General features: G+C 38.2%; 1 protein-coding gene across 2 annotated transcripts; it reads right to left on the bottom strand.

Annotated features, from left to right (window-relative positions):
* Positions 1 to 2,406: 2,406 nt before the first annotated feature.
* On the bottom strand, positions 2,407 to 26,800 carry LOC121416990 (von Hippel-Lindau disease tumor suppressor-like). Of its 2 annotated transcripts, XR_005970290.1 has the most exons (5): positions 26,718 to 26,800; positions 11,049 to 11,355; positions 4,979 to 5,168; positions 2,997 to 3,504; positions 2,407 to 2,837 (listed from the first exon to the last, which is right to left on the bottom strand). XR_005970290.1 is itself a non-coding variant. In XM_041610529.1 (4 exons), the coding sequence occupies exons 2-4, from the start codon at positions 11,208 to 11,210 to the stop codon at positions 3,365 to 3,367; spliced, it is 492 nt and encodes a 163-aa protein (XP_041466463.1). In that variant the 5' UTR covers positions 11,211 to 11,355; positions 26,718 to 26,800; the 3' UTR covers positions 2,407 to 3,364. The 2 variants fall into 2 exon arrangements, 1 of the variants encoding a protein (XP_041466463.1); XM_041610529.1 differs by having other exon boundaries at positions 2,407 to 3,504.

Here is a 26,800-nt window from a genome sequence, read left to right as displayed (position 1 = left end):
TTGGCAATGCGACAAGGATGTGTGATGTCACATGTGAAAAACTTTCCCTTTGATGGACTATAAAATACCCCCAAAATGTCTGTTTTTGCTTTTTCTTATGGTGATACAAACTTTTTATCCATGATGTATTCTTTAAAGATCTGAATTACATGCCCTCCTATAAAAAGAACATATGCTCTACTGATATATGTGAAAAAAAGAGGCAGTTTAAGTGAAATATACGTAATGGGGAGAGTTGTTCACACATCTTTGTCGCATTGCCAATTTGATAATCTCAATGACATTAGTGACCGCAATATTAAAATGCTCATAACTTCTCATTATTTGTCTGATTTTTCTCAAAATTATGTTGATCTGTTCCTTAGATTTTTCTGTTTTCACACAAAATATCTCCTTCCAAAGATTTCATTCTCCTTTAAGGTCATCAATGAAGGATTTTTCAAGCAACTTCAGGAACAGTAACAGTTTGGCGGAGTTCCTGTTCTTCTCATGCGCATTTCACACTGATCCTTGCATTCCTATAGCTACAGGCAACCATCTAATTGATCAAGGGCTACAGACGTTTGATCCTCACTTTGCTCTCCATGAACGCTTTTCACACAACTTGGGAAACGCTGGATCCTGTACTTGCAGTATAAACCCCCTGCTGCTGAGTACAGTTTTCTCCTATAAAGCTATGTGCAGTGCTGACCATCCTGTTCTACTAGGTAACTCTTCAATCTATCAAGGCTGACTGATTAAAGTGCTTGACGTTGTTTGCTTTCTTTTTGGTTCTCTCCCTCCGCTGATTTCGGAAATCAGCCCTATGAAGGCAGTAGTGTGAAGCTACATGTATGTACAGTGCTGACAATCCTGTTCCACTAGCCGACTCTTCAATCTATCAAGGCTGACTGACTGAAGTCCTTGACGTTGTTTGCTTTCTTTTCGGTTCTCTCCCTCTGCTTGCAGTATAAACCCCCTGATGAAATAATGCATATTTACCCTTGGAATGCCGGGAATAGAAAAGGTTATTAGACAAAACAACTATGACAATATCCTATTATCACAGTTCCAATTAATTATAATAATAAGAAACACAGCATCTACAGTATGCGCCATCTATCTTGTAAACTATTCCAAGGCGCAGAGGGATGGGGGGGGGATCAATATCAGTGTACACTTCCCATGCCCCCTTCCATAGTCTGAAAACTGATACCTAAATGAATTCCGTTATCAAATTAGAGCAATATTCAGCCAATGCACGATGTACATCTATGTACGTATATAGTATTACCCATCATCATCGGAACGAAAAGTTATGACATTAATGGATTCCCATATATACTATAGTTGAGGTTGAAACCTTTGGAACAAGTAGGCTTGAGTTGAGATAGAAAAATCAAAGAATAAGAACAAAGAAAGTTTGAGAAAAATCGGACAAATAATGAGAAAGTTGTGAGGATTTGAATATTGCAATCACGATGCTATGGAGATCCTCCCATTGGCAATGCGACAAGGATGTGTGATGTCACATGTGAAAAACTTTCCCTTTGATGGACTATAAAATACCCCCAAAATGTCTCTTTTTGCTTTTTCTTATGGTGATACAAACTTTTTATCCATGATGTATTCTTTAAAAATCTGAATTACATGCCCTCCTATAAAAAGAATATATGCTCTACTGATATATGTGAAAAAAAGAGGCAGTTTAAGTGAAATATACGTAATGGGGAGAGTTGTTCACACATCTTTGTCGCATTGCCAATTTGATAATCTCAATGACATTAGTGACCGCAATATTAAAATGCTCATAACTTCTCATTATTTGTCTGATTTTTCTCAAAATTATGTTGATCTGTTCCTTAGATTTTTCTGTTTTCACACAAAATATCTCCTTCCAAAGATTTCATTCTCCTTTAAGGTCATCAATGAAGGATTTTTCAAGCAACTTCAGGAACAGTAACAGTTTGGCGGAGTTCCTGTTCTTCTCATGCGCATTTCACACTGATCCTTGCATTCCTATAGCTACAGGCAACCATCTAATTGATCAAGGGCTACAGACGTTTGATCCTCACTTTGCTCTCCATGAACGCTTTTCACACAACTTGGGAAACGCTGGATCCTGTACTTGCAGTATAAACCCCCTGCTGCTGAGTACAGTTTTCTCCTATAAAGCTATGTGCAGTGCTGACCATCCTGTTCTACTAGGTAACTCTTCAATCTATCAAGGCTGACTGATTAAAGTGCTTGACGTTGTTTGCTTTCTTTTTGGTTCTCTCCCTCCGCTGATTTCGGAAATCAGCCCTATGAAGGCAGTAGTGTGAAGCTACATGTATGTACAGTGCTGACAATCCTGTTCCACTAGCCGACTCTTCAATCTATCAAGGCTGACTGACTGATGTTCTAGACATTGTTTTCTTTCTTTTCGGTTCTCTCCCTCTGCTGATTTCAGAGATCAGCCCTGTGAGGGCAGAAGTGTAATTTCGATGTCACATCACTGAAGGATTTTCACGCAACTTCCGGAACACTTTCCAGTACGTTAACCCTCATCCTGCTGACCTGTGTTCTTCCCATACGCTTCATCCGACAATCGCGGAACTCTGTGTTTCTCAGACGCTTTTCGCACCTGACTCGATCCAGCAGGGAGCACCATCACTGTAGGATTTTCACGCAACTTCGAGAACACTTTCTAGTACCTTAATCCCCTTCCTCCTGACATGTGTTCTTCCCATACGCTTCATCCAACAATCGCGGAACTCAGTGTTTCTCAGACGCTTTTCGCACCTGACAGACTCGATCCAGCAGGGAGCACCATCACTGTAGGATTTTCACGCAACTTCGAGAACACTTTCTAGTACCTTAATCCCCTTCCTGCTGACCTGTGTTCTTCCCATACGCTTCATCCGACAATCGCGGAACTCAGTGTTTCTCAGACGCTTTTCGCACCTGACAGACTCGATCCAGCAGGGAGCACCATCACTGGATTTTCACGCAACTTCGAGAACACTTTCTAGTACCTTAATCCCCTTCCTCCTGACATGTGTTCTTCCCATACGCTTTACCCAATAATCGCGGAAGTCTGTATTTCTCAGATGCTTTGTTGATAGACCTGATCCAGCAGGCAACGATCTATCAAATAGATCAAGGTTGGTAAGTTCAAGATCTTCAATCATCTCATACCTTGTTCGCACTGTCACGATTCACGCCACGGTGGCCTTATTCATGGAGCAATCGTAGTCATCGTATCAGATCATTGTAGCAATCGTATTGACCATAACAATATTTGAATGGTTCCCAAAGTTTTGTGATTACTTACGAAGGGCCTACCAGGGCATTCGTAATGGATCGCAAAACAGCGGGAACGAGGTAGTACGATGATGGTTTTTCACGGAGCTTGAGGAATGATGTCCCGCACGTGACAGAGATCATACTTGACTTGTTTAGGGATCTCAAGTTCGTCAACGTTGTCTTGGTTGTGGATTAGCTGTCTGACGATTTGTAACGATCTCTCGTATAGGCTGTAGACTGAAGAAAAGACAACAAATAAATTGAATTGAATCTTGAATCTTGTAATAGGTGGAAAGGAGATCATTGATTTTCTTGGTATCACATCGCAATTTGCTCCACATTTTTTCAGAAAAATTGTTTTTTGTAGGTTTTTACACAGGACTGTACAGAACTTACACCTCGGTCACATTTGCTCTACGGCGACCGTACAGCGAGTTGAAAACAGCCGTTCTATTCATTTTTATTCAAACCACCTATATGTAGCTGGTATAAAAAATTTTAAAACGGCTGTTTTTGACTCGCCGTACGGCCGCTGCAGAGCACATGTGACCGAAGTATAAGATGAGAGCTTAAAGGGACAGCAAACAACAAAATATCAAAATGTTCTATAAGTGGGAAATAGAAGTGCTACAATAGAAGGTAAAAAGGTTGTTTTGATTGTGGTTTAACAACACTACATGTATACTAACACAACATATCAAATAAGCATTTGTATAGCGCCATCGATCTAGAAATATTCTATTCCGAGGCGCGATGTTAATATCATTATTACTCAGCTTTAGCTCGAGCTGCATTTCAGCGCTCATGCATTCAAGGAATTAATCCTGCCGGGTACCCATTCACGATTCACCTCACCTGGGTTGAGTGCAGCACAATGTGGATAAATTTCTTGCTGAAGGAAATCACGCCATGGATGGGATTCGAACCCACGACCCTTTGTTTCAAAGTCAGAAGACTAATCCACTGGGCCATAACACTCCACATATCAAATAAGCATTTGAATATCAATCTGTAAATCTATGTTTCATGGTAGGATTTGTTTTCTTTATATCATTTATATGATCTATTGATTGAAATGCAAAGTAAATGGAGTAAATATTGTCTGCTATACCGGGAAAAAGTTCCCTACTCTTCTCAAACAGAGAAGTCGGTACTTTAAGTTGCAAATGGTGTGATTCTACCTTAAAATGCTGCAATAAATATATTTGGGAACTTCATGACCATCAAGCTCTAAGAATTGATTATGTCTTTGCCTTTATATAGCTTTTTATTTGCACTGTAGTAATAAAAGTCAGAATTTAGAATTGTCAAGAGTTAAGTTATTGTATTAGATAAATGTTTTACCCTAAATTGCATGGCTTATGCCATGCTGTATACTTATTGAGGATTTACTTATTACTTATTGTAATCTATTCTTTTGAATGACCATATTGTATTGTATATGATAAGTTGAGATATTTAATTCATGTATATGTGAAGCACATAGAGACTTTGTGTATTATGCGCTATAGAAATGTAACTTTATTATTATCATTATTATTATTATCAAAGTACGAATAAAGATTTTGGTATTGATAAAGAGTGAATAATGTAAATTATACTTGGGTACGACTGACTCGGGGACCCTAAGACTGGATTAAAAGCAAGATGCAACATACATGTATGCTACCATGTTGCAAATCTAGCGAATAAGAGGGCAGTACACACTTACTCGGAACTCTTATCTTGACGATAGGAGCCCTGTAAAACCTTCCTCCGTCCCATGGTTCTGGCATGTAGATCAGCCTCCCGACACCATGATCAACAAACTCCAACGTGTCTCCTGTGACCTTGTCTCGTACGATCCACGGGTGGCCCTCGAAGGTGTGCATGTTCAGCTGACGCCCTGGCGCTAGACCGTTCTAGGAGAGTATTAATAACATGTATTTTGATTGGGCAATGGATGGTTGTGTTGACAAAATGCACATGAAACAATGGACCTGATTAGCTCGTGATTTTTATTACAGCAGATCATCAGTAAAACTGTGATAATAGAGTCATTGTCTCATTATGTTACATATATCGCAAGAAAAACAATATCAAAGTTATTCTCAACTTCTGGTTTGTTTCTCATATCTGCGCAAAATCGGTATTAAAATACATATTACTGCTTACCCTGCGTACAGGAGCAAATATCATGAAACCTTTCAAGAAACACCTCCCTCTCCAGGGCAGGGTCCCGTAACACAAAGGTTAGCAATTGATCGTACGCTTGATTTTCATGATTAATTGTACATTGTAGTCGATGGAATCAATTGGAGAAAATGTTCTACGATCATTGCTAACCTTTGTGTTACGGGCCCCTGATCTCATTTCTACCAGAGAAAAAATTACACGGGGACTCGAATGAAACACTCAGAGAGCTGGAAAATTCCCATTCACTATAATCTCAAAGCTTACGCATTAGGTCTTGATTTAAAGGGATGGTCCAGGCTACAGGCATTTAAATCTCAATAAATGGAGTAAAATTCACAAAGTAAAATGCTGAAAATTTGATCAAAATCGGATAACAAATAACAAAGTTATTGAATTTCAAAGATTTGCATTATTCCGGTGAAACAGTTCTAGGCATGTCTTTATGAATATTCATTAGGTGGGCTGATGATTAGATGTCATATTCCCACTCGTTCTTTTGTATTTTATTACTAGTATATGAAATTAGGTTTATTCAAACTTTCGACCAAGAACTAAAACAATTGGATTGACAACTGATTACATGTAAGTGCATTAGTTATTTACTGCCGCAACTTATTCCATCATAATGGACGTACATCATTTACACATGTATGAAAAAATGAAACATTTATGATTTCATGTAATAACATAAGAAAAGGGAAAGTGGGGATGTGACATCATTAGCCCACTTAATGATTATTCATGACAAGGTGCATATACCATACTTGCCAACATTTGAAATCTAAAAAGAGGGACAAATTTGGCCGGGGGTCCAGGGGGCCGCTTAGGCTCCCGACTTGGTTCAGGGGCAGCGCCCCAATTGGGGTCTCAAGGGGGCGTTGCCCCCTTGAGACCCCAATTGGGGCACTGCCCCCTTGAAGCTGAAAGAAAAATAGCACTATGGAGGGCCATTAGATGTTTAAAATGATACCAGAATCACATGATATATATATTAATAGACACTCTACACACATGCCCCAGTTCTGTAGTTCAGTATCCATGATCTTGAAAATATTCTCCCCTGTTGATCTGTCAGAGCACTGTTGCAGTGACAAAAGTTCACATGCTACCTGACCAATATTATCATCATAAGTTTTCAGGAGTATTGGGTACTGTAAGGCTGATGCTTGACTTTACTGACCAAAGCTTTCGCATCGCTGTCCGCTAGGGTACAAAGGACGTTACTTGTTTTTGTCCGAGCAGCACCGTAAGTGTAACCCTTAGCAATTTTTGAGTCGGGAAACATTTGTCTGAACAAATCACCAGCATGGTCAGAAACATCAATTGCAATGTTATGTTCCACCAAAAAATCAGTAAATCTTACCTCGGCTCCAATGACAGAGCAGGCCTCGAAATAATCGACGGCCATCGACGGCCATGGCCGTCGATGCCCCCATTACTGGCCGTCATGCCCTTCTTCTTTTTGCTAAAAGTTACGGCCACTAAAAATGTGCCCTTTTTTATATGGCCGTGGTGCCCCTTTTCTCATAAATGTGCCCTTTTTCTGATATATAATGTGCCCCTTTTGAAAGTCTGCACCTTTTTTTTCTGAGCGAGGAAAACTTTTCTCCGATCTCAAAAAGTATTCAATACCTTAGCTTTACCAGCGACGTCCAGTGCATGTATGCAGTCTAGTCCGAAGCCGCGCCGAACGATGAGCTAGCTATACACAGCTGGCCGGCCGGCCATTGTCTGCGTGCACAAAACAATAAGAAAACACACAACCCAGCTCACTTGAGCTGATTGGACCTTCGGATAGCCAATGAAACTTTTGGGGAAACATAGAAGGCACGTGGTTCCCTTATCAGGAGAGGTCATGACTTCAGAAATAAATTGACCCCTCCCCCATCTGTGTGTGTGTGTGTGTGAGGGAGAGAGAGAGAGGGAGAAAGATAAGGGTGGGAGCTGGAGAATTCCTTTCATGTTTGTTTCAAAACAATAATGCAACCTTGCCTCACACAATAAAAACTACATTCCAACATGCGCCCGTCTTCACCGGTACTTTCTCGACATGTAGGTTCAAATGATAAAAAATCGTAATTTTAAAAGGTATTTCAAATTAAATATTTTGCAAAATATTTTTTTGAAATACATGTGTAGAATCGTGGGCAGTGCCACAAGTGGGGGCGGGGACGTGGTGTGGGCAAGGGATGAAATTGTTCAAGAAATGCTCCACCTGGGGTCAGTCTCAAAGAATAGTTCATGAATGAGTTGTTTACATCTTTGGGCTTTGGACTGGCTGATCTGGGCTGATTCATTCATATGCAGGGGTGTGGCACTTGGAGGGATGCAAGCATAATACCAGAGTACCAGCATGGATTTTGGAAGGATTTTCATTGGAACAATAAACTGAAAGTTTTAATCTCATTTCATGTAGTTTCTTTTGATATAAATATCATGGAGAAAGGGAAAAAGGTCCTACTTTCATTTATTCTAAACATGTGACTTTGATGGAGATTTCTTCATGGGGGTCACCATAAAGTAGGTCAACTATTGTGACTTAAAAGACCTGATTCCCGACGAACAATCGAATCATTCGATTATTTTTTCAGGAAATAATTGAATGGTAAAAATGACAATCGTCCCAGGCCTAACATCCATGCACCATAGCGGTCACGCACAGTTCTCAAACTCCTTTGCTATTCGTTCATAGTGTGCAGAGAGGGCGGGATAAAATGACAAACACAGTACAACTCCTTTGCTATTCGTTCATTGTGTGTATAGAGGGCGGGATAAATGACAAACACAGTACAAGTACATGTTCCTTGTATGTACATACAATGCATTTATTCCAAGTTCCACTCCCATCATATCAGTAAGCGCAGCTACCGGTAGGTCATCAAAGTAGGTCAATTTTTGAGTGTGTGATTTCTGATATTCCAGGAATCTCGATTAATCGAACTAATCGATTGTTTCCTCTGGCGAACAATCGAATTGCAAAAAGGGTATTCATCCCAGGCCTAGTTACGAACAACTTACAAACGACCGGTGATACTTTCTTGGGTGCTAATCAGATTCACATTTGATTACATGTAGCTCAAGAAGGTATCACCAGTCGTGCGTAAAGTCGTTCGTAACTTACGAACAGCTTTATGAAACACCCCCCCTCCCTCCGATATATCCGTACAAGTACATGTTTAGAATTGAGTGAGTAGCATGTAGCTGGTGCAATTTGATTGAAAGGCACGAGATGCGAGCAAAAAAGATGTACAGCAATTACAAAATTTCTCCGAGTTGTGTTTTGATGTTGATCGTTGGAAGGTTGAATTTAGGCTTGTCCAAGTGAACACGTACATGAAAGTCACGTGGACACTACTTGAAAGAAAAAGGGCTCAGCTGCATGTAGCTAGCTGTGCACTAGCGCATCGACTATGGAAAGCCCCCGCCCCCCACGCCGCGAAACTGTAACACCTACAAATAATTCATTACATGCCCCTTAAAAAGTGGCCTTGGTGCCCTCTGCTGCCTGGCCTCAGTGAAAAAGTGCCCCTCAAAAAAGTGGCCTTGCCCCCCAAAATCCTATTTCGAGGCCTGACAGAGGTATCCTCTTTGGGCATAAAAGAAGATATTTTGGACATGCGAGTCGCATCGAGATCCGCCTTTTCATTGTCGATGTGTTTTTTCTTCTCGGCGTGCCTTCTTATAATATTACATTAGCTCCTCCACTTGAGATTTTTATGTCCTGCCGGCAACACATGCAAAATGCAAATTCAACGCCTTTCGTGCTTGGCTTTATGAAATGAAATCGTTGTTTGTACTCCCCTTTAAATTTCTGCAACCGTTTTCCACTCATTTTTGATCAAATCCTCTCTAGTTTTGCGAAATAATCCCGTTAAACCCACTATCGTCACATACCCCGTGCACAGCTCAGCAAGCGTTAATACATGTCCCACATATAGAGATCGGTGCTGTGCATACATGCGTTGTGCACAAGTACATGGGCACTCCGCATCGCATGCAAACAAACCACGTTTTCGCAGTCTAATCAGTCGCATGTGTACACGGTCACACAGCAGAAAATCGACTGGGAGAGCGATCGAAACTTGACATACCGTACACATGACCGTACATGTACCATCGGTCAGTTTCGTTGGTTGGACTGTAACATTACGTGTATCGATAGCTCAAACCCGGAAGTCATAGACAATACTGTACATTTCGTATATATTGAACACGCACAAACACTTTTTTCTCTTGTTTTCTTTATTGATTTTTTTTTGTCTAGGCTCTAAAACATTTAAAAAACGGGACAATTCCTATAAGTAACAAGTGGAATGCCTCTGGCCGTCTCACCTGCATCACGCGGTTCAATATAGCAGCAGTGCTGACTTTGCATACTACTCTAACTCGCACAAGATGTTCAGTGATACATGGATACTCTTATGTCCTCTTTTTATGAACTAGACCAATAAACTTACAGAGATATGATGGTTATTCAACAAAAAACCCCAACATGGCCAAAGTTCATTGACCTTACATGACCTTTGACCTTGATCATGTGACCTGAAACTGGAACAGGATGTTCAGTGATACTTGATTACTCTTATGTACAAGTTTCATGAATCAGATCCATAAACTTTCAAAGTTATGATGGTAATTCAACAGATACACCCAATTCGGCTAAAGTTCATTGACCTTTGACATGTGACCTGAAACACGCACAGGATGTTCAGTGATACTTGGTTACTCTAATGTCCAAGTTTAACGAACTAGACCAATAAACTTTCAAAGTTATGATGGTAATTCAACAGATACCCCCGATTCGGCCAAAGTTCATTGACCCTAAATGACCTTTGACCTTAATCATGAGACCTGAAACTTGCACAAAATGTTCAGTGATGCTTGATTACTATTATGTCCAAGTTTCATGAATCAGATCCATAAACTTTCAAAGTTATGATGGGAATTCAACAGATATCCCCAATTCGGCCAAAGTTCATTGACCCTAAATGACCTTTGACCTTGATCATGTGACCTGAAACTTGCACAAAATGTTCAGTGATGCTTGATTACTATTATGTCCAAGTTTCATGAATCAGATCCATAAACTTTCAAAGTTATGATGGGAATTCAACAGATATCCCCAATTCGTCCAAAGTTCATTGACCCTAAATGACCTTTGACCTTGGTCATGTGACATGAAACTCTAATAGGATGTTCAGTAATACTTGATTAACCTTATGGCCAAGTTTTATTAACTAGGTCCATATACTTTCTAAGTTATGATGTCATTTCAAAAACTTAACCTCAGGTTAAGATTTGATGTTGACGCCGCCGCCACCGTCGGAAAAGCGGCGCCTATAGTCTCACTTTGCTTCGCAGGTGAGACAAAAACGGGACAGTACGCAAGTATGATATACATGTAACTGTTTCCACAAAATATTGACTAACTTTAAAATTCAATAACCTTGTTATTTGTTATCCGATTTTGATGAAATTTTCAGCCCTTTGCTCTTTTAATTTTCCTTTAATTATTTAGATATATTTTCAGCCCAGACTATCCCTTTAAGCAGCCTCCTCATATACATATTTTTTTTAAAAATTGCCTTATTCCTACTTTTCCATACCTCTGTGTACGTCTGTCTCTGCCCAGCAAAGTTCATCCATATCACATCCACGATTCTGTCCGTGCTGTTCTTGAACGACACAAAAGCTTTTATGTTTGACCTTCTTGATTTTAGTGGATTGGGCGGAGCCCTGCTCTGGTCATCGTTGTTGTGATCCCCCATCTTGACGTCCTACGGGTTCTTATTCAACGTTAACTCCTTGCTGGAGAATTGATTTTGCTAGAACAAAGCTTGCCCAGAGACGCTACGCTGAGAAAGCTTGGCATTTGTAATCAATGTGTTACATCAACTCGACATGGTTCTTAACCTGGATAATGAAGAGAAAGAAATTATATAAAAATAATAATACATAAGATTTTATATAGCGCACTTTCCATCTTGATTAGATGCTCAAGACGCTTCAGAGCAGAACAACAAAAACTATTTACATACACATGTAATACATGTCTGAACAACAAATCAATGGGTAATTTCAAGTACGGTGTTGGTGTTGAGAGCGTGAAAAGGCTAATGAACAGAGCCAAAACACCGAGCTGAGTTCAGAGGAGCGATACCGATCGCATTATCGATATCCTATGACGTCACGCCTATGCGCTGCGCTGCTGATCATCTCAACTTCACGCGAGAAATTCTCGACGACGAAAGTGAAATCGGGAAGAAATTGCAGTAAAATATTATCATACAGAATGCACAGGTTAAAATCAACGCAATAATCAGAAAGCATAAATATTATTTTTCATTAAAATGTGTAAAACTCTAATGATTTGCGCTCATCTTAACTGTAATAGATAATTTTACGGGCGCGTTTCATCGTGTTCGCCTCCTGTTCGTGAACTACAGTTCATCAACACCAACACCGAACTTGAAATCACGATTTTCCCAATCCCTGGGGGTTGGTGTTGGTGAATAGGGAAATTGTACGTAGATCGTCAACACCAGCTGTAATGCTCGGTTCAGCAGACGACATTCAACACCAGAGCTCAACACAAACTGCCGGAAATACGTCATATTTTCCGAGGTCAATACCAACATCAGCGTGATTTCAAGTAGGGTGTTGTAGCTGGTGTTGTCCCAACACCAACACCAGATTTCAACACCGTACTTGAAATCACCCAATGTCTATCGAAAAAACACTTTTATACAGGATGTTTTCAGTTTGCCCTTGAAGATGGTCGCTGAAGTCTGGGTTTTCAAACTGTGGGAGAGAATTCCACAGGCTAGGTCCTGCATGAGCAAAGGCCCACTCCCCGCATGATTTCTTAGAAACTGGAATTTGTAAGAGATTAGATAATGATTGTAAATTTCTTGAGGGTTGATAATGATGCACCAAAGACCTAGTGTAACTGGGGGAAGTTCCATTAACTATAGTATATGAAAAATCAAAACAAGGATTTTTAAGACTATGTGTTCCTTAATAGTCCAGTCAATATAGGGTTTCACCCACCACTAATTGCAACACTTGATATTCCACTGCATTGCTTTCCAGGAAGGTCCCCTGAACAACATACTAAAAGTCCCAAAAAATCCAAGGTGTGGAAATTTATGAAATTTGCATATTATGCAAATTAGCCATAAAAAGTTAGAAAAATAAGGAAAATAGTCCAAAAATTACAGAATAAGTGTCCAAAACAATTTTATTTGAGAGGAAATTTATGATAGATAATTTTAATCAACGTTTTTAATCAAAAATGCAAACAAATCTACCTCATTTGCATAATATGCAAATAAGCATCCATATATGGAAAAAAATGTCAAGATATTGTGATTTTTCTCCCATTGACTGCTTGAAAATTTCAATAATGTTGAAATTACTATGCTTCTATCACTAAGGACGTTGAATACATTAATATTAAGCTTAGTGTCTGTAGTGTCATTTGCATATTATGCAAATAAGTATCTAACATGTGATAAATATTCAAGAAAACACTCTGGTGATACATTCCTAAAAAATTGCAAGTAGATTATCTATTGAAATTGGAATATGGAAATGCCTTACAGGAAAGTAATACCATATTAAAAGTCATTAAATAGACAATCATAGGAAAATCACAAAATTTGCATTTTATGCAAATTAGCCATAATAATTTGCAAATGAGGAAAATAATCAAAAAATTGGAATTCAAGTGCGGAAAACAATATAAATTGAACGGAAGCTCATGGTAATCTTTGCATATTTAATAATTCTTCAAACAAAAAAATGTAAATAAATCTACATCATTTGCATATATAATTATGAGCATCCTTGTATGAAAAAACCCCCCAGAAATTTTGATTTTTCTCACACAAACAGTTAAACCCCCATTCAACAGAGAACAAGACCTCTGAAAGATTGCTGTAAGACGATAAAACTTGCTTGATCTTTCAAGGGTCTTTCAACGAACTTTCAAAGATCTCCGATGTCTTTCACGATTCCTGATAGATCTTTCAATTGTCTTTATGTTCCTCGTGAGTCCCAAAACTCTTTGAAACGGTTCAAAACAGTCTTTCAGTGGTCTTACAGTAAAATTATTTTTTGATGATTTTTCAGTGGTCTCTCAATGAACTTTCAAAGTTCTTATTAGTCTTTCTATGATCTTTCGGCAGTCTCTCAAGATTTTTACGGAGAGATGAGAGATCATTGAAATATCATCGAAAGATAAGTGAAAGACCAGGCAAAGTCTATGGAAAGAATTTTGAAAGATCACTTGATGCATAAACATCTCTGAAAGACCATTGAGAGATCTCTATAGGACAGGTGTCTTTCAGAGTTCTTTGAGGGATCTTTCTGAGCCATTCCACAACAGAAATGACAAATTTCAGTGATCTTGGAGACTGCTGTAGCCAATTTTTGGTCTTTGAAAGGTCCTGGTCTCCCCTCTGTGGATCTATATCTGAAGTGGAATGTACATGTTATGCAAATAAGCATCCGTCATGTTATAAATAATCAAGTAAACTTGTGATATTTTCCTCTAAAATTCCACGTAGATTATGTGTAACCTTGATGACCTTGCTTGGTTGATATTGACTTTTTTCATGAGCAGTTTCCACCGGAGCAGATACCCCACTCATATTGTGCAATAAGTCAGTTCTACATGGGTCCCACTGTTTGAATGCTTCATATTTCTATCCAAGTCTTGCTCTCTCCTTGACTTGGTATAGAGTCTTTGCTTTTCTTGCTAGTATAGTCCACGCTAGCATGCTCCTTGATTGTCAAGTGATCAGCACAAGATGTCACACCCAGTACAAATAAAATCTTGTTAGCTTCGAATATTTGGTCCTTGTAGCACACCACTTGTCTTGATAGTGAATATGAGTACTTGCTTGAATCACGAGATCTCTGGGCATGGTTTATAAGAGTACCAATGAACATTTGCCCATACGAGCAACATGAAAGCCATTCATAGAGTCATGATAAAGGCTTAAAGTGTATATAGACATCATTCCCAGATACAGGAATCATGATTAGACGTTCTTCCTGAATCCAGTTGCTGCTTCAGGATGAAGCATCCATATTCTGTTCTTTCCTCCTTGATGAATGTCCTAAGAATGGCAACTATCTCCAAATATTGTAGCTATAGTTTCTAAGCAAATCGTATTCAAATAATATCAATTTCCTGATATTTATGGCAAATGGAAACTCTTCAGTGAGAAAATGAACAACCAAGCAGACGTTAACGGATGAAGGACTAAACCAGATTATTGAGGACACAACATAACGGAACACCCTTAACATCCCCATCAAATACCATCCAACAATGATTAAACAGTGTAAACCCATTCCAGGATTTGTTTGCCACTTTGTGTTACTCACTGGTATACTGTGAGTATACAGAGGAATAAACCTGTCAGAAATTATGGTACGACTGAGGATGTTAGTCTAGAGGAATGCTGACATTCATAGTGTCATGCACATGTACTTTGGACAATCATACAACTCTCTGTACTGAAATCCGACAAGTCGAGCATAGGAGATTGAATGTTAATCAGGACTTTGGCAAGAACCAAACCATTACCCATGTCTTCTTCCGACACATGATGCCTCAATTAGACGCTGGACATAAGTTGTGTCAGAAGAAGAGTTTTATAGGAAGGCTTGCGCATGTTGAGCTCCTACAGCATCAGTAAGGTGAAGCTCAGAATTGCTACACGAGGACCATAGAATGGTCACCATTTGTTGACCGGATTGGCAATGATCCAGGCTGTAACATGTTGAAAGCCCTTAATATCATGTTACCATGCTATGACTACATTGGAAGACAACTGGTTTTTAGTATTAGTATTTACCACTGATCATGATGATGATGACGCTGCTCTGCAAGTCCTGGAACCCTGTTCTGACACAGACATGGCCAGGAAACATATTTTTTAGTCAAGCGGGTGTAGCCCAAACTACTGAAGAAATTGTTAAAGAAAACAACATGCATGAAGCTACTAGGCCAGATGGAATCTCTGCTACACTTCCTAATGAGACTACTCATCAGATCTCACCTACCATAAGTTTGCTTTTCTTGGCCTTCCTTCTGTCGTTCCCAACCATATAAGAAACGGACGTCAGCTCTAACAAACTACTCACCAATTTCAAATACTGTGCTTTATTCTTGCCAATCCCATCATCTTGTCAGACTAACAACATGGCTTTAGGACGTGAAGAACACATTTCCAGTATTTTACCTTAAATACAAATTATATTATGATAAATATGCATGCTTAGTGATAGCAGCATATTGATTTGAACAACAAATCAAAATTTCTTGACATTTTCCATATATGGATACTTATTTGCATAATATGCAAATGAGGCAGATTGGCTAGCTTTTTAATATAAAAACATTGCACTTATTTATTCATCGTGAAATTTTGTTCAAATGCTTGCTTTTGACATTTAATTTATTTAATTTATAATATTTGTGTTATTTTCCTTATTTTCTATTTTTAATGGCTAATTTGCCTATTATGCAAATTAATTTTCAGGCATTGTGATGAATTCTCATGCTTAGTGATAGTAGCAAAAATGTCTACATAAATGAAATGTTTTCAAGCAGTCTATATGAGAACAATCACAATATCTTAACATTTTTTCCATATAAGGATGCTTATTTGCATAATATGCAAATTAGGTAGATTCGCTGGCGCTTTTGAATAAAAACATTGAATACAGTTATTTATCATTACTTTTCGCTCAAATTAAATTGTTTTGGACACTTAATTTGTAATTTTTGGACTATTTTCCTTATTTTTCTGATTTTTTATGGCTAATTTGCATAATATGCAAATTTCATAAATTTCCACTGCTTGGATTTTTTGGGACTTTTAGTATGTTGTTAAGGGGACCTTCCTGGAAAGCATTGCAGTGGAAAATCAAGTGTTGCAATTAGTGGCGGGTCACCCCCCTATTCTTGCTAGATTGACTGGACTATCAGGGGCAACCAGTGAAGAGTTTTCAATATAGGGGTGAGTTACAATACGCGCAGCTGCATTGTGCAACCTTTGCAATATATTCATGTCACATAAGGTCGCATGTCATAAGGTGGTCCAATTTCGCGAACAGGGTAAAAATGGTCAAAAATTTTATTTTTTGATATGTTATAGCTATTACCATTCTCTAAATAACGAAAAAGTTTTAAGTCTCGAATACCTTTATTTTTCCTTAAAATGACTAATTAACAGCTAATTATTACATAGACGTCAATGTAAATGTGAATTTTGAAATGTGTTTTTCTCAAATTGGACCTGCTGCACATAAAATGGTGTCAAAAGTTAATGCAACATTGGATCACCCTAGTATTTTGCAGTTATAATCTTGAAACTTCAATAATTAAATCTGTACCCAAAATCGAATAATTATTTATTATTGTATGAATATTAATTATACTAATTAATTACCAGTATTTAATTTCACATTTTTGCCCCCCAAATACCTGTCACTGTATTTATATGCTTGGCAAAATGACAATATCATGGGTAGAAATGTTTGTTGCAATGATACACAACATTTGTACTAAAAATTAAGATTACAAGTTAGATAATTAACCAAATCTCTCCGGTTTACTAATTGATTAAGTTGCAGATCAGAGCTGACATACACATGCATTCCATTGCTGCATATTTTCAAAATTGTCAAATTTTTATGACATTTAGTTCTTCCCTGCTTTAAAACACCCAGAAATATGATGATAACAGTCATATTACACATTATAGAAAGTTGTTAATTAGGTTTAATTAATATTTTATCATTTACCGCATCCACCGGCTCCGCATACACCGGCTCCGCCACCCCTGTTACTTCAAACTTAATGTCCTATAGATTTTGTTCCTGATATTGTATTGATCTAATTCATAGTAATATATTTAGCCTATAGTTCTAGCTTCAAAATGAGATATTACTCAATAAATTTGGTCAAGATGCTGTGATGTAGCAACAATTTATCCATGGCACCGTGTGGAAAATTGTTCATACGCCACCCTTTTTGCATACCCAACTTATGAAATGCGACCATGATGCACTATTCATAGACTATATTTCAGAGGTTATGTATATTTGAAACCCAGCAATGTTCATCATTAAATTTCTTTAACTATCATTTCGGGTGGCCCAACATTGACATTGGAGGCCAGAAAAAAAAATAGAAATCCTTGAATTTCTAACTTATTAAAATAAACTCTACTGCAACTTGTAAACGACTTTGTTTTAGATTTCTTTCATCGACACAAGACAAACAAAAATAGGCCCACTGTCTATAGGCGACACGTGGAGTAGCAAACTAATATCTTAGGGTGAATTTCCGGCATTACTGTAGGTAAATAGTGAACAGAGCTCTGCTATTAGGCTGTGGGCCGAACGATCAAAAGTGCAATAGTTTTTAACTTTTGTTTCAGTTGACCTTGAGGTATTTAAAATCAAAGAAAATACATTGATTGGGAAATGGCTTGTTCCCGCAGTCAACTCGCTGCAGTTAGCAAAATATGTTATTTAGAACTTTGTTTTCATCATGCTGCCCAAGTTTTGTACGAGCTGCATATCTAGCTGTCCGTACTGCAATAGCACAGCGGAGAAATGCAAGCGCCACAGTCGAACTACAAATCGAGTTTGGTCAGTATTAAACAGTATTATTATTTTGTCAATCACCTTTCTTTTAATTGAAGGCACGGCGCATATAAAAGCTTCCATAAATTTCTGCGAATTTAGTAAGAGGACTTACAGAATGAAGTCCTCCTACGAAACTTACCAAACGATGTGAAGTCAATTCCTCCCAATGTGATGAATATCCCTCAAAAAGCGTCATTTAAGCGTTGATTTTTCTTCTCATTGACAAAATGACAAACCAACCTTGCAAGTTCTCAAATTTTTCGTCTAATGAGCGAAAGAGGGCACACAATTTATCTTCATATCAAAGACACTACAACGGAAAGACTAGACACAAAAACTATCTTACACGTAAATTGATTCAAAGCGTTATGCGAAGTCGGCAAAGTGTCTAATCTTTTTATTGTTAAGACTTTGGTGGAACATTGTTTAATTATGTCATTGTTTTGAATATTTTCCCAAAAGTATTATCGTCAGCAAAAATAATAAAAAAGTATGGTTTTTAAGTTATTGCATTTATCGGTGTCTCTATTTCATCAAACAATCATTGGAATTGCGCATACAATGAACCAAGAATCTAGTTTTTTCAAAATACCGACATCCTGAATTAATGAACTGTATGAGCGCCACTAACGACCTTCCTTTTATTTCTGTGGAAGAGACGTGCGAAGTCACTTTCCAGGCGGAGGTAAGTGATTTTGCTCTTTTTTGTGTCCTTTTTAAATTAAAAAATATCTTAAAAATTAAAAATGGAACGCTTTTCACCAGAAAAAGCCCTTGTGAGTAGCGTAATGGGTTTTGGCTAACTTCATTCACGTTATGAAGCGATGTTAACGACAACTCTAAAATCCACAGCGTAAACATGTTGGTTGTGCGAGGTTCGTATAGCATACTAACCTCGCAATAGTGTGAGTGGGCAGTGAAGCCCGGGGGGGCCACTTACATTGACAAGTGGATACCATGCGCGACCAAAAAAACACGTAAAAAGGATGTCTTTTTCACGATAGGGCACGTTACGTACGTAACGTGATAAGGGTGTCAAAAACACAAAAATAATGAAAAAAGGGTATCTATTTCGCTAGGAAAATTATGTGTTTAGGGTCAAATTTGCGGGGATGATAAAACAAAATTAAAATGTTTTATTAAGGATGTCCTTTTTGCCCCAACACTATGTGTTTAGAGTCCGATTTGCGCGAGGTGTAGAAGCTGGGGTCGTACTAAACCAAATAAGGTAAAGCCGACGACCGAAGGACCCGTCAATAAAACATTCCTGTACTTATTTAGGGGTTCATTTCAGGAAATATTTGCCAAGAGTATCGTTTTGTTTCCAATACTTGTTAAGGGTAGGGTTTCACACGCCAATACTTGTTAAGAGGTGCATTTTCAGAATATGGAAATTACGTGTTTAGGGTGCTTTTCGAGACCCCATGGTCGCGCATGGTATCCACTCGTGAATGGAAGTGGCCCCCCCCGGCAGTGACGAGATCTAATAAATATACATTCATATGCGCAGAACTTCACATTACCTCAAACATGGCAGTCTCGCAATTGGGACAAAACAAAAACTGATGCTCTTTTGAAGGATTCCATGATTGAATTTCTCATCTCATCATTTCAAACTAAAAGATAACCTTGTTTTTAGCTTTAGGGACAGTTTGTTTTTATTTAATTTTCGGTAAGCTAGGCCTAGGCTAGAATCTAGCCTAGATCAATCCTAATATTGTCATGATCGTCAGATTTTTAATTGATAATGACCATCCATTTCAAATCAAATAATGCCAAACATTGCAAAGTTTTGTACGGTACTCTAGTGATAATGCGTGGTTGCATTCAGAGATTTCAGGACCTCGACACGGTGTCTGAATTACGTGTTGAGGTCCCCTGGCAAAAAAGTGTCCGGTAATACGTGCCTGTAAGCTAAGTAAGGTAGTGGATATGGATCGTATTACCGAACACTTTTCATGAATTTGATCATATCAAATACATTATTCCAATAAAATTCACCAAACTTTCACCATAAATACACAAATACATACAAAATATAAATATGCAGAAATTTTGTCAAAATTGTTTTTCATTTTTACGACATCAGCTTCCAATCGGACCTCTTCGAAATTTTTGGTCACTTGAAAAAGGTATCGTATTACCCAACGTGTGTTTTCTATGGAAAAGTTGGGAAAACAACAAGTCACTGATGAGCTATTTTGACCATATTTTATTGTTTTGAGGATATAAAGACTTCGAAATTGTGTTTTTGATCATTTTTCATCATTTTTCTATTCAAGTGTCCTTTGGAACGATGTTGCAAAGGTTTGATCGTGTTTGATTATTTTCTGACGCATATAATGCGCGCGTTCGGTAATACAAGGCCGGTCGGTATACTAACATGACTAATACAATCACTCACTATATCTGTACACAGGCTGTACCGGTACTTAGTCTTAGGCTGTACCGTGCTGGTGCAGCTTGAAGTTGAAGTGCAGTCTGCAGAGTGCAGCGCAGTGCCACTGCCAGTGCAGCCAGTAGTGACCAGTCAGTATGGTAGAGGATTGTATTACCGAACACTTTTCATGAATTCAATCTCATAAAATTCACCAAACTTTCACCATAAATACACAATTACCTACAAAATATAAATATGTAAAAAATTTGCCAAAATCGTTTTTCCTTCTGATGATATTAGCTTCCAATCGGACCCCTCTTCGGATGTGAAATATTTTGGTCACCTGAAAAAGGTGTCGTCATGGTCGTACTATTACCGAACGTGTGTTTTCAATGGGAAAAGTTGAGAAATCAACAAAATCACTGATGAGCTATTTTGACCATATTTTATTATTTTTAGAATATTAAGACTTTGAAAATGTGTTTTGACCATTTTTCATCATCTTTCTATTCAAGTTCTCTTTGGTAGGATGTTGCGAAGACTTGAAGTTGAGAGTTGAGTGTATGAAATTATTTTCTGACGCGTACGATGCGCACGTTCGGTAGGGGACGGGACAACTCGGACCACGGGACATCTCGGACCGCGGGCCGAGTTGTCCCACCCAGTACGAGATTTTTTTTCCACAAGTTTGCGTCTATTTTTCCGTCATTTCGAAATTTCTTGTAAAGATTTTTTAGAGATATGGTCTGATGGTAATGTTCTTCACATTTTATTACTTTTTTTTCGCTGAAATAAAAAAAAGTGTAATTTTAGGCGTTTTTCGACAGCTCGCGATTCCCATAGGCGAGCGTGTATTAACTGTGTCGGTGCTCGGCTCGGCCCCGCTCAATAACTGACTTGATTTTGTGATCATTTCTCCTCAAAGTACCACTTTTATCGCAGAAGATGGACTTTGTTGTATTCCATTACCTCCATTTTCTCATCACAAGGATAAAATTTGGTGTATTTGCACGATTTTGATCAAGTTTTTCACCTTTTTCTCTCTGGTCGCAAGAAGCGAACAACCGATGAACGGTCCGCTGCTCTTCATCGTAATTCTCCGTAGCTCGGCCGCCTAAACTGGCGGGGTGGGATTTAGCCCGAATCCACAATGGAAGTGGGCGTGCAGTCAAAGAGCTGAGCTTGACTGAGTGAGAGAGAGTGAACTCGAGTTTGAAGCTTGGCAGTGTCGTATAGGCTCTGCCTTTTTTTGTAAATATATATTTTTCAATTTTTTCTATATTGATTTTCCCTGGTTTCGAGCTCTAAGATTGTAATGATATAATTATGCTTCAATTTCTTTGACTGAGTGTGACTGTGGTGTGGATGTTTGAGTTGCTCAAAAAATATTTTTACGTGGGTGGGGGCTCGGGGCGATTTCACTCCTGCCCCCTAAATGCGAAAAATATTCGGGATGTAGCTGTGTGGGCATGCCGGGCTGAGGGTAGCCCTCAATAAAAAAATGTTGGGTTTTTTTTTTTTGGGGGGGGCTTAATTTTTCACTTAAATTTATTATTTTTAGGCCTATTTTTTGTTCATTTTATTTTTCATATTGAGTTTCCCTGGTGTAGAGAGTTGAGTTTTAAGTTGCAATAATTAATATGCTTCAGTTTCTTTGATTTTGAGTGTGACTGTGGTGTGGATGTTTGAGCCGAACAAAAAATACGTGGATGGGGGCTCCGAGCATTTTCACTCCTGCCCCCGAAATGTGAAAATGTTCTAGGTGTATCTGTGTGGGCATGCCAATTTCATTTTTAATTTTTATATTGAGTTTCCTTTGTGTATAATAGAGAGCAGAGTTTTGGATATAGGGTAAAAGGGACGACGATGTGAGGGATGGCGATAGCATACCGGCGATAACGAGGGGTGGGCCTTGATGAGAGGGACGAGGAGGTGAGAGATGGTGATGATAAGAGGGATGAGGATCTTTGATGACTCTTGATGAGGGGGGCATGATGAGAGGGACAAAGGGAAAGAGATGGAGATGAGGATGTGAGGGATGGCGATGATAAGGGGTGGGCCTTGATGAGAGGGAAGAGGTGCATGAGGGATATAAATAAGAGAGATGATGATGACTCTTGATAAGAGGGGTGCATGAGATGGTGAGAAGGACGAGGATGTGAGGGATGATTATGGGAGGAAATCGGGGGGGGGGGGGGGGGGGGACGTGTCCCCCTACCAAAAATAGGGGGACACAATACCAAATGTCCACCCTAATATTTTTCTTCATGGAGAACAAAATAATGAATCATTCACAATTGAAATGATACATGTGTTTAGGACTAAATGACCTTTTATTGTTGAAAACCCCCTCTTTTTTCTTGTCGATTGTTTTGGGGTTAAAAATTACCCTACATTTGGGCGATAACCTTTTTTTAAATGTTTGTCAAATTTTGCAGCCTGTGGTCCCCTCTATACCTTTGCGGACAGTTTTGCGCCCAAGGGGATGATGATAGGGACGAGGATGATGGGGAGGGATGGGGATAAGGTGAATAGCCGGCAGAGATAGATTTAAGAAGAAAAATCCGTCCCACGAATGCCGCCATGTAGATTCCGTCCCACATAACCCAAAAATATGGCTTGATTTTTGTTCAAAATCATGTCATGTGATGAAAAATCATATTTGGCCCTACAAGTATTTTGGTTACATTGAAAGAAAATAGGGGTAATCCTTTTTTCCAATTATAAATAAATTAAATTCTTCATTCAATAAAAATGACGAATTTATGATTTTAAATTTAATTTCTTTTACATAGCATGTGGTTTTTCTTTTTGATTAAATTCATTTTATTGCTTTATTTTTCATCACTGTGCATGTCATGATTTTTGTCTCACCTGGATGGCAGAGTGAGACTATAGGCGCCGCTTTTCCGACGGCAGCATCAACATCAAATCTTAATGCTGTCATTTAATAAGCATAACTTATATCACTGAACATCCTGCAGCGAGTTCCAGGTCACATTATCAAGGTCAAGGGTCATGTAAGGTCAATGAACTTTGGCCACATTGGGGGTATTTGTTGAATTACCATCATATCTCTTTAAGTGTATTGGTATATTTCATAAGACATGGAAATAAGAGTAACCCAGTATCACTGAACATCTTGTGCGAGTAGTAGTTTTCAAAGTCAGCACTACTGTTATATTGAATCACGTGATGCAGGTGAGACCGCCAGAGGCATTCCACTTGTTTTATTGTAGAGACTATACTCTTTCTCGAGAAAAAGAAATAATAAATAAATCATTTAAAGGGATGCTCCGGGATGAAAATATTTATATATGAATAATGTAGACATAGCAACATTCACATATCAAAGTGCTTATTTCATAAAAATCTGATAACAAATAGCGGGGTTATTGAATTCAACTTTAAAAAATTAATCTAATTTCACATAATAAAATACAAAGAACAAGTGAGGATATGACATCATAAGAGGTTGCTGATTAAATATCCATGAAGAAACGCCAGACCTGTTTCACCAGAAAAATACAAATCATTCTTTAAAATGCAGCGATAATATTGTTTTTCCTTATCCGATTTTGATCAAATTTTTATTGTTTCTTTGCTCAAATCATATCATTATCAGCCTCAGGTTCCCCATTGTCACTTATATATAGCTTATTAATTTTGCCACAATTTGGTCCAATTGTTCAAATTATCTAGTAAATACAATATATTTTATTAATTGCAGAAGCTTGTCTTAAGAGTCATTGAGAAGGTGATCATACCTGCAACTTGCATGATTAATGTAAATATATACCAAAAGTCAACAATTGGGTACACCTTAAATGATTTCATCCATACATGATACAAGGAACTAGAAAATGTAGATTGGAAAACAACACTAGGGCAACTTAGTGTTAGATACAAAGTTCACTTTCTAGAATGGGTGAAACAAAAACAACATCACTCCAAAGGAACTGCAAAAATTATTTGATAAAAACCAAACCCTCTTCATAGTTGCTATTTGCAATATTGTATTGACGACTCTTCTCCTGTTTTTAAAACCCAGACAAGAATGACTTGTTACCCCCCCCTCCTTGTACCTGTCATTTCTTTGTATTTTCCCTCTTTTTCTTTGTTTTTTTCTATTGATCGATGTTTCATTGTTGAGTATTGTCTTTTTTTATTCCAGTAATAGAATATAAATTTAATTGAAATGAGAGTGATGAACATAATGAGAAAGGGAGACAATAATAAGATAAGAATGGAGATAAAATATGATTTGAAAATATTACAATTTACAGAATATAACATATTATTTTCTATTTATTCAAAGTTCATAATTCATTTTTATTCAGGTTTGCATTTTAAATTCAAACAAGTTAATTAGGTGATGCATTTTGGAACAATACTAAATTAAATACATTTTACTTGAATAAACAATAATTGGTAAAAATGCAAAACATAAAACTTATTTAATTTGGTATTCTTTTGTCAAAAATTCCTAGACAAAATGCCCCCCGGCCCTGTAGGGAAATTTTGGATCCGGCCCTGATTATATTTCAAATGGGAATAAGACTGAGTGGCCTAAAACTTGATTAAAAAATATTCTAAGCTGTAGGGCAAGGCTTCAGTCTCCAAGCTCACGACTGTACAAGTATGTCCACTTCCATTGGCAATTGTGGCTGAATTCCATCCCGGCAGCCTGACATCCACCCTTGAGACCAAGAAATGAAATTAAAGAAAGTAAATCAGTTTTATTTTAAATCCTGTAAAAAATACAAATAATTAATTTAATTAAAAATCAAGCCCCCAAATAAAACACTTTTTTTAATTGATGGCTACCCTCAGCCTGACATGCCCACACAGATACACTTAGATCATTTTCACATTTCGGAGGCAGAGTGAAATCGCCCCGAGCCCCCACCCACGTAAAAGTATTTTTTGTTCGACTCAAACATCCACACCACAGTCACATTCAAAGTCAAAGAAATTAAAGCATATTGATTATTGCAACTTAAAACTCAACTCTACACCACGGAAATTCAATATTAAAAATAAAATGGAAAAAAAGGCCTAAAAATGATCAATTTAAAGTGAAAAATTAAGCCCCCCCCCCCTCTCTCTCAAAAAAAAATTATTGATGGCTAGCCTCAGCCCGGCATGCCCACACAGCTACACCCCGAATATATTTTTTTCGCATTTCGGGGGCAAGAGTGAAATCGCCCCGAGCCCCCACCCATGTAAAAATATTTATAACAAACATCCACACCATAGTCACACTCAGTCAAAGAAATTGAAGCATAATTATATCATTACAATCTTAGAGCTCGAAACCAGGGAAAATCAATATAGAAAAAATTGAAAAATATATATTTACAAAAAAAGGCAGAGCCTATACGACACTGCCAAGCTTCAAACTCGAGTTCACTCTCTCTCACTCAGTCAAGCTCAGCTCTTTGCTGTGCACGCCCACTTCCATTGTGGATTCGGTCTGAATCCCACCCCGCCAGTTTAGGCGGCCGAGCTACGGAGAATTACGATGAAGAGCAGCGGACCGTTCATCGGTTGTTCGCTTCTTGCGACCAGAGAGAAAAAGGTGAAAAACTTGATCAAAATCGTGCAAATACACCAAATTTTATCTTTGTGATGAGAAAATGGAGGTAATGGAATACAACAAAGTCCATCTTCTGCGATAAAAGTGGTACTTTGAGGAGAAATGATCACAAAATCAAGTCAGTTATTGAGCGGGGCCGAGCCGAGCACCGACACAGTTAATACACGCGCGCCTATGGGAATCGCGAGCTGTCGAAAAACGCCTAAAATTACACTTTTTTTTATTTCAGCGAAAAAAAGTAATAGAAAGTGAAGAACATTACCATCAGACCATATCTCTAGAAAATCTTTACAAGAAATTTCGAAATTACGGAAAAATAGACGCAAATTTGTGAGAAAAAAATCTCGTAATGGGTGGGACAACTCGGCCCGCGGTCCGAGATGTCCCGTGGTCCGAGTTGTCCCTGATTCGTTCGGTAATACAAGTACAAGGCCGGTCGGTAATACAACCACTCACTATACTGTGTCTGTGTGCAAGTGTATGAGCATCATACGATAATAAATTGCTTTTTAGCTTACAGCGCGCAAGTAAAAAAAACTCTATATCTCATTGACCTTCCGCCAGGCACCTAATATTTTATCCATTTCCATGCATATAAACTGGAAGAAACACATGAAAACTCACTTTTCACGACGTCGACGCAGCACTCTACTCCAGCTCTCGCCTCGATGATGTTTACGGTCGTTTTCCATTTTCCATAATAAGCA

This window comes from Lytechinus variegatus, chromosome 6, assembly GCF_018143015.1.
Source record: "Lytechinus variegatus isolate NC3 chromosome 6, Lvar_3.0, whole genome shotgun sequence".
NCBI classification, from domain to species: Eukaryota; Metazoa; Echinodermata; class Echinoidea; order Temnopleuroida; family Toxopneustidae; genus Lytechinus; species Lytechinus variegatus.
The sequence above is the reverse complement of the archived record's forward strand: the minus strand, read 5'-3'. Positions and strand labels throughout refer to the sequence as shown.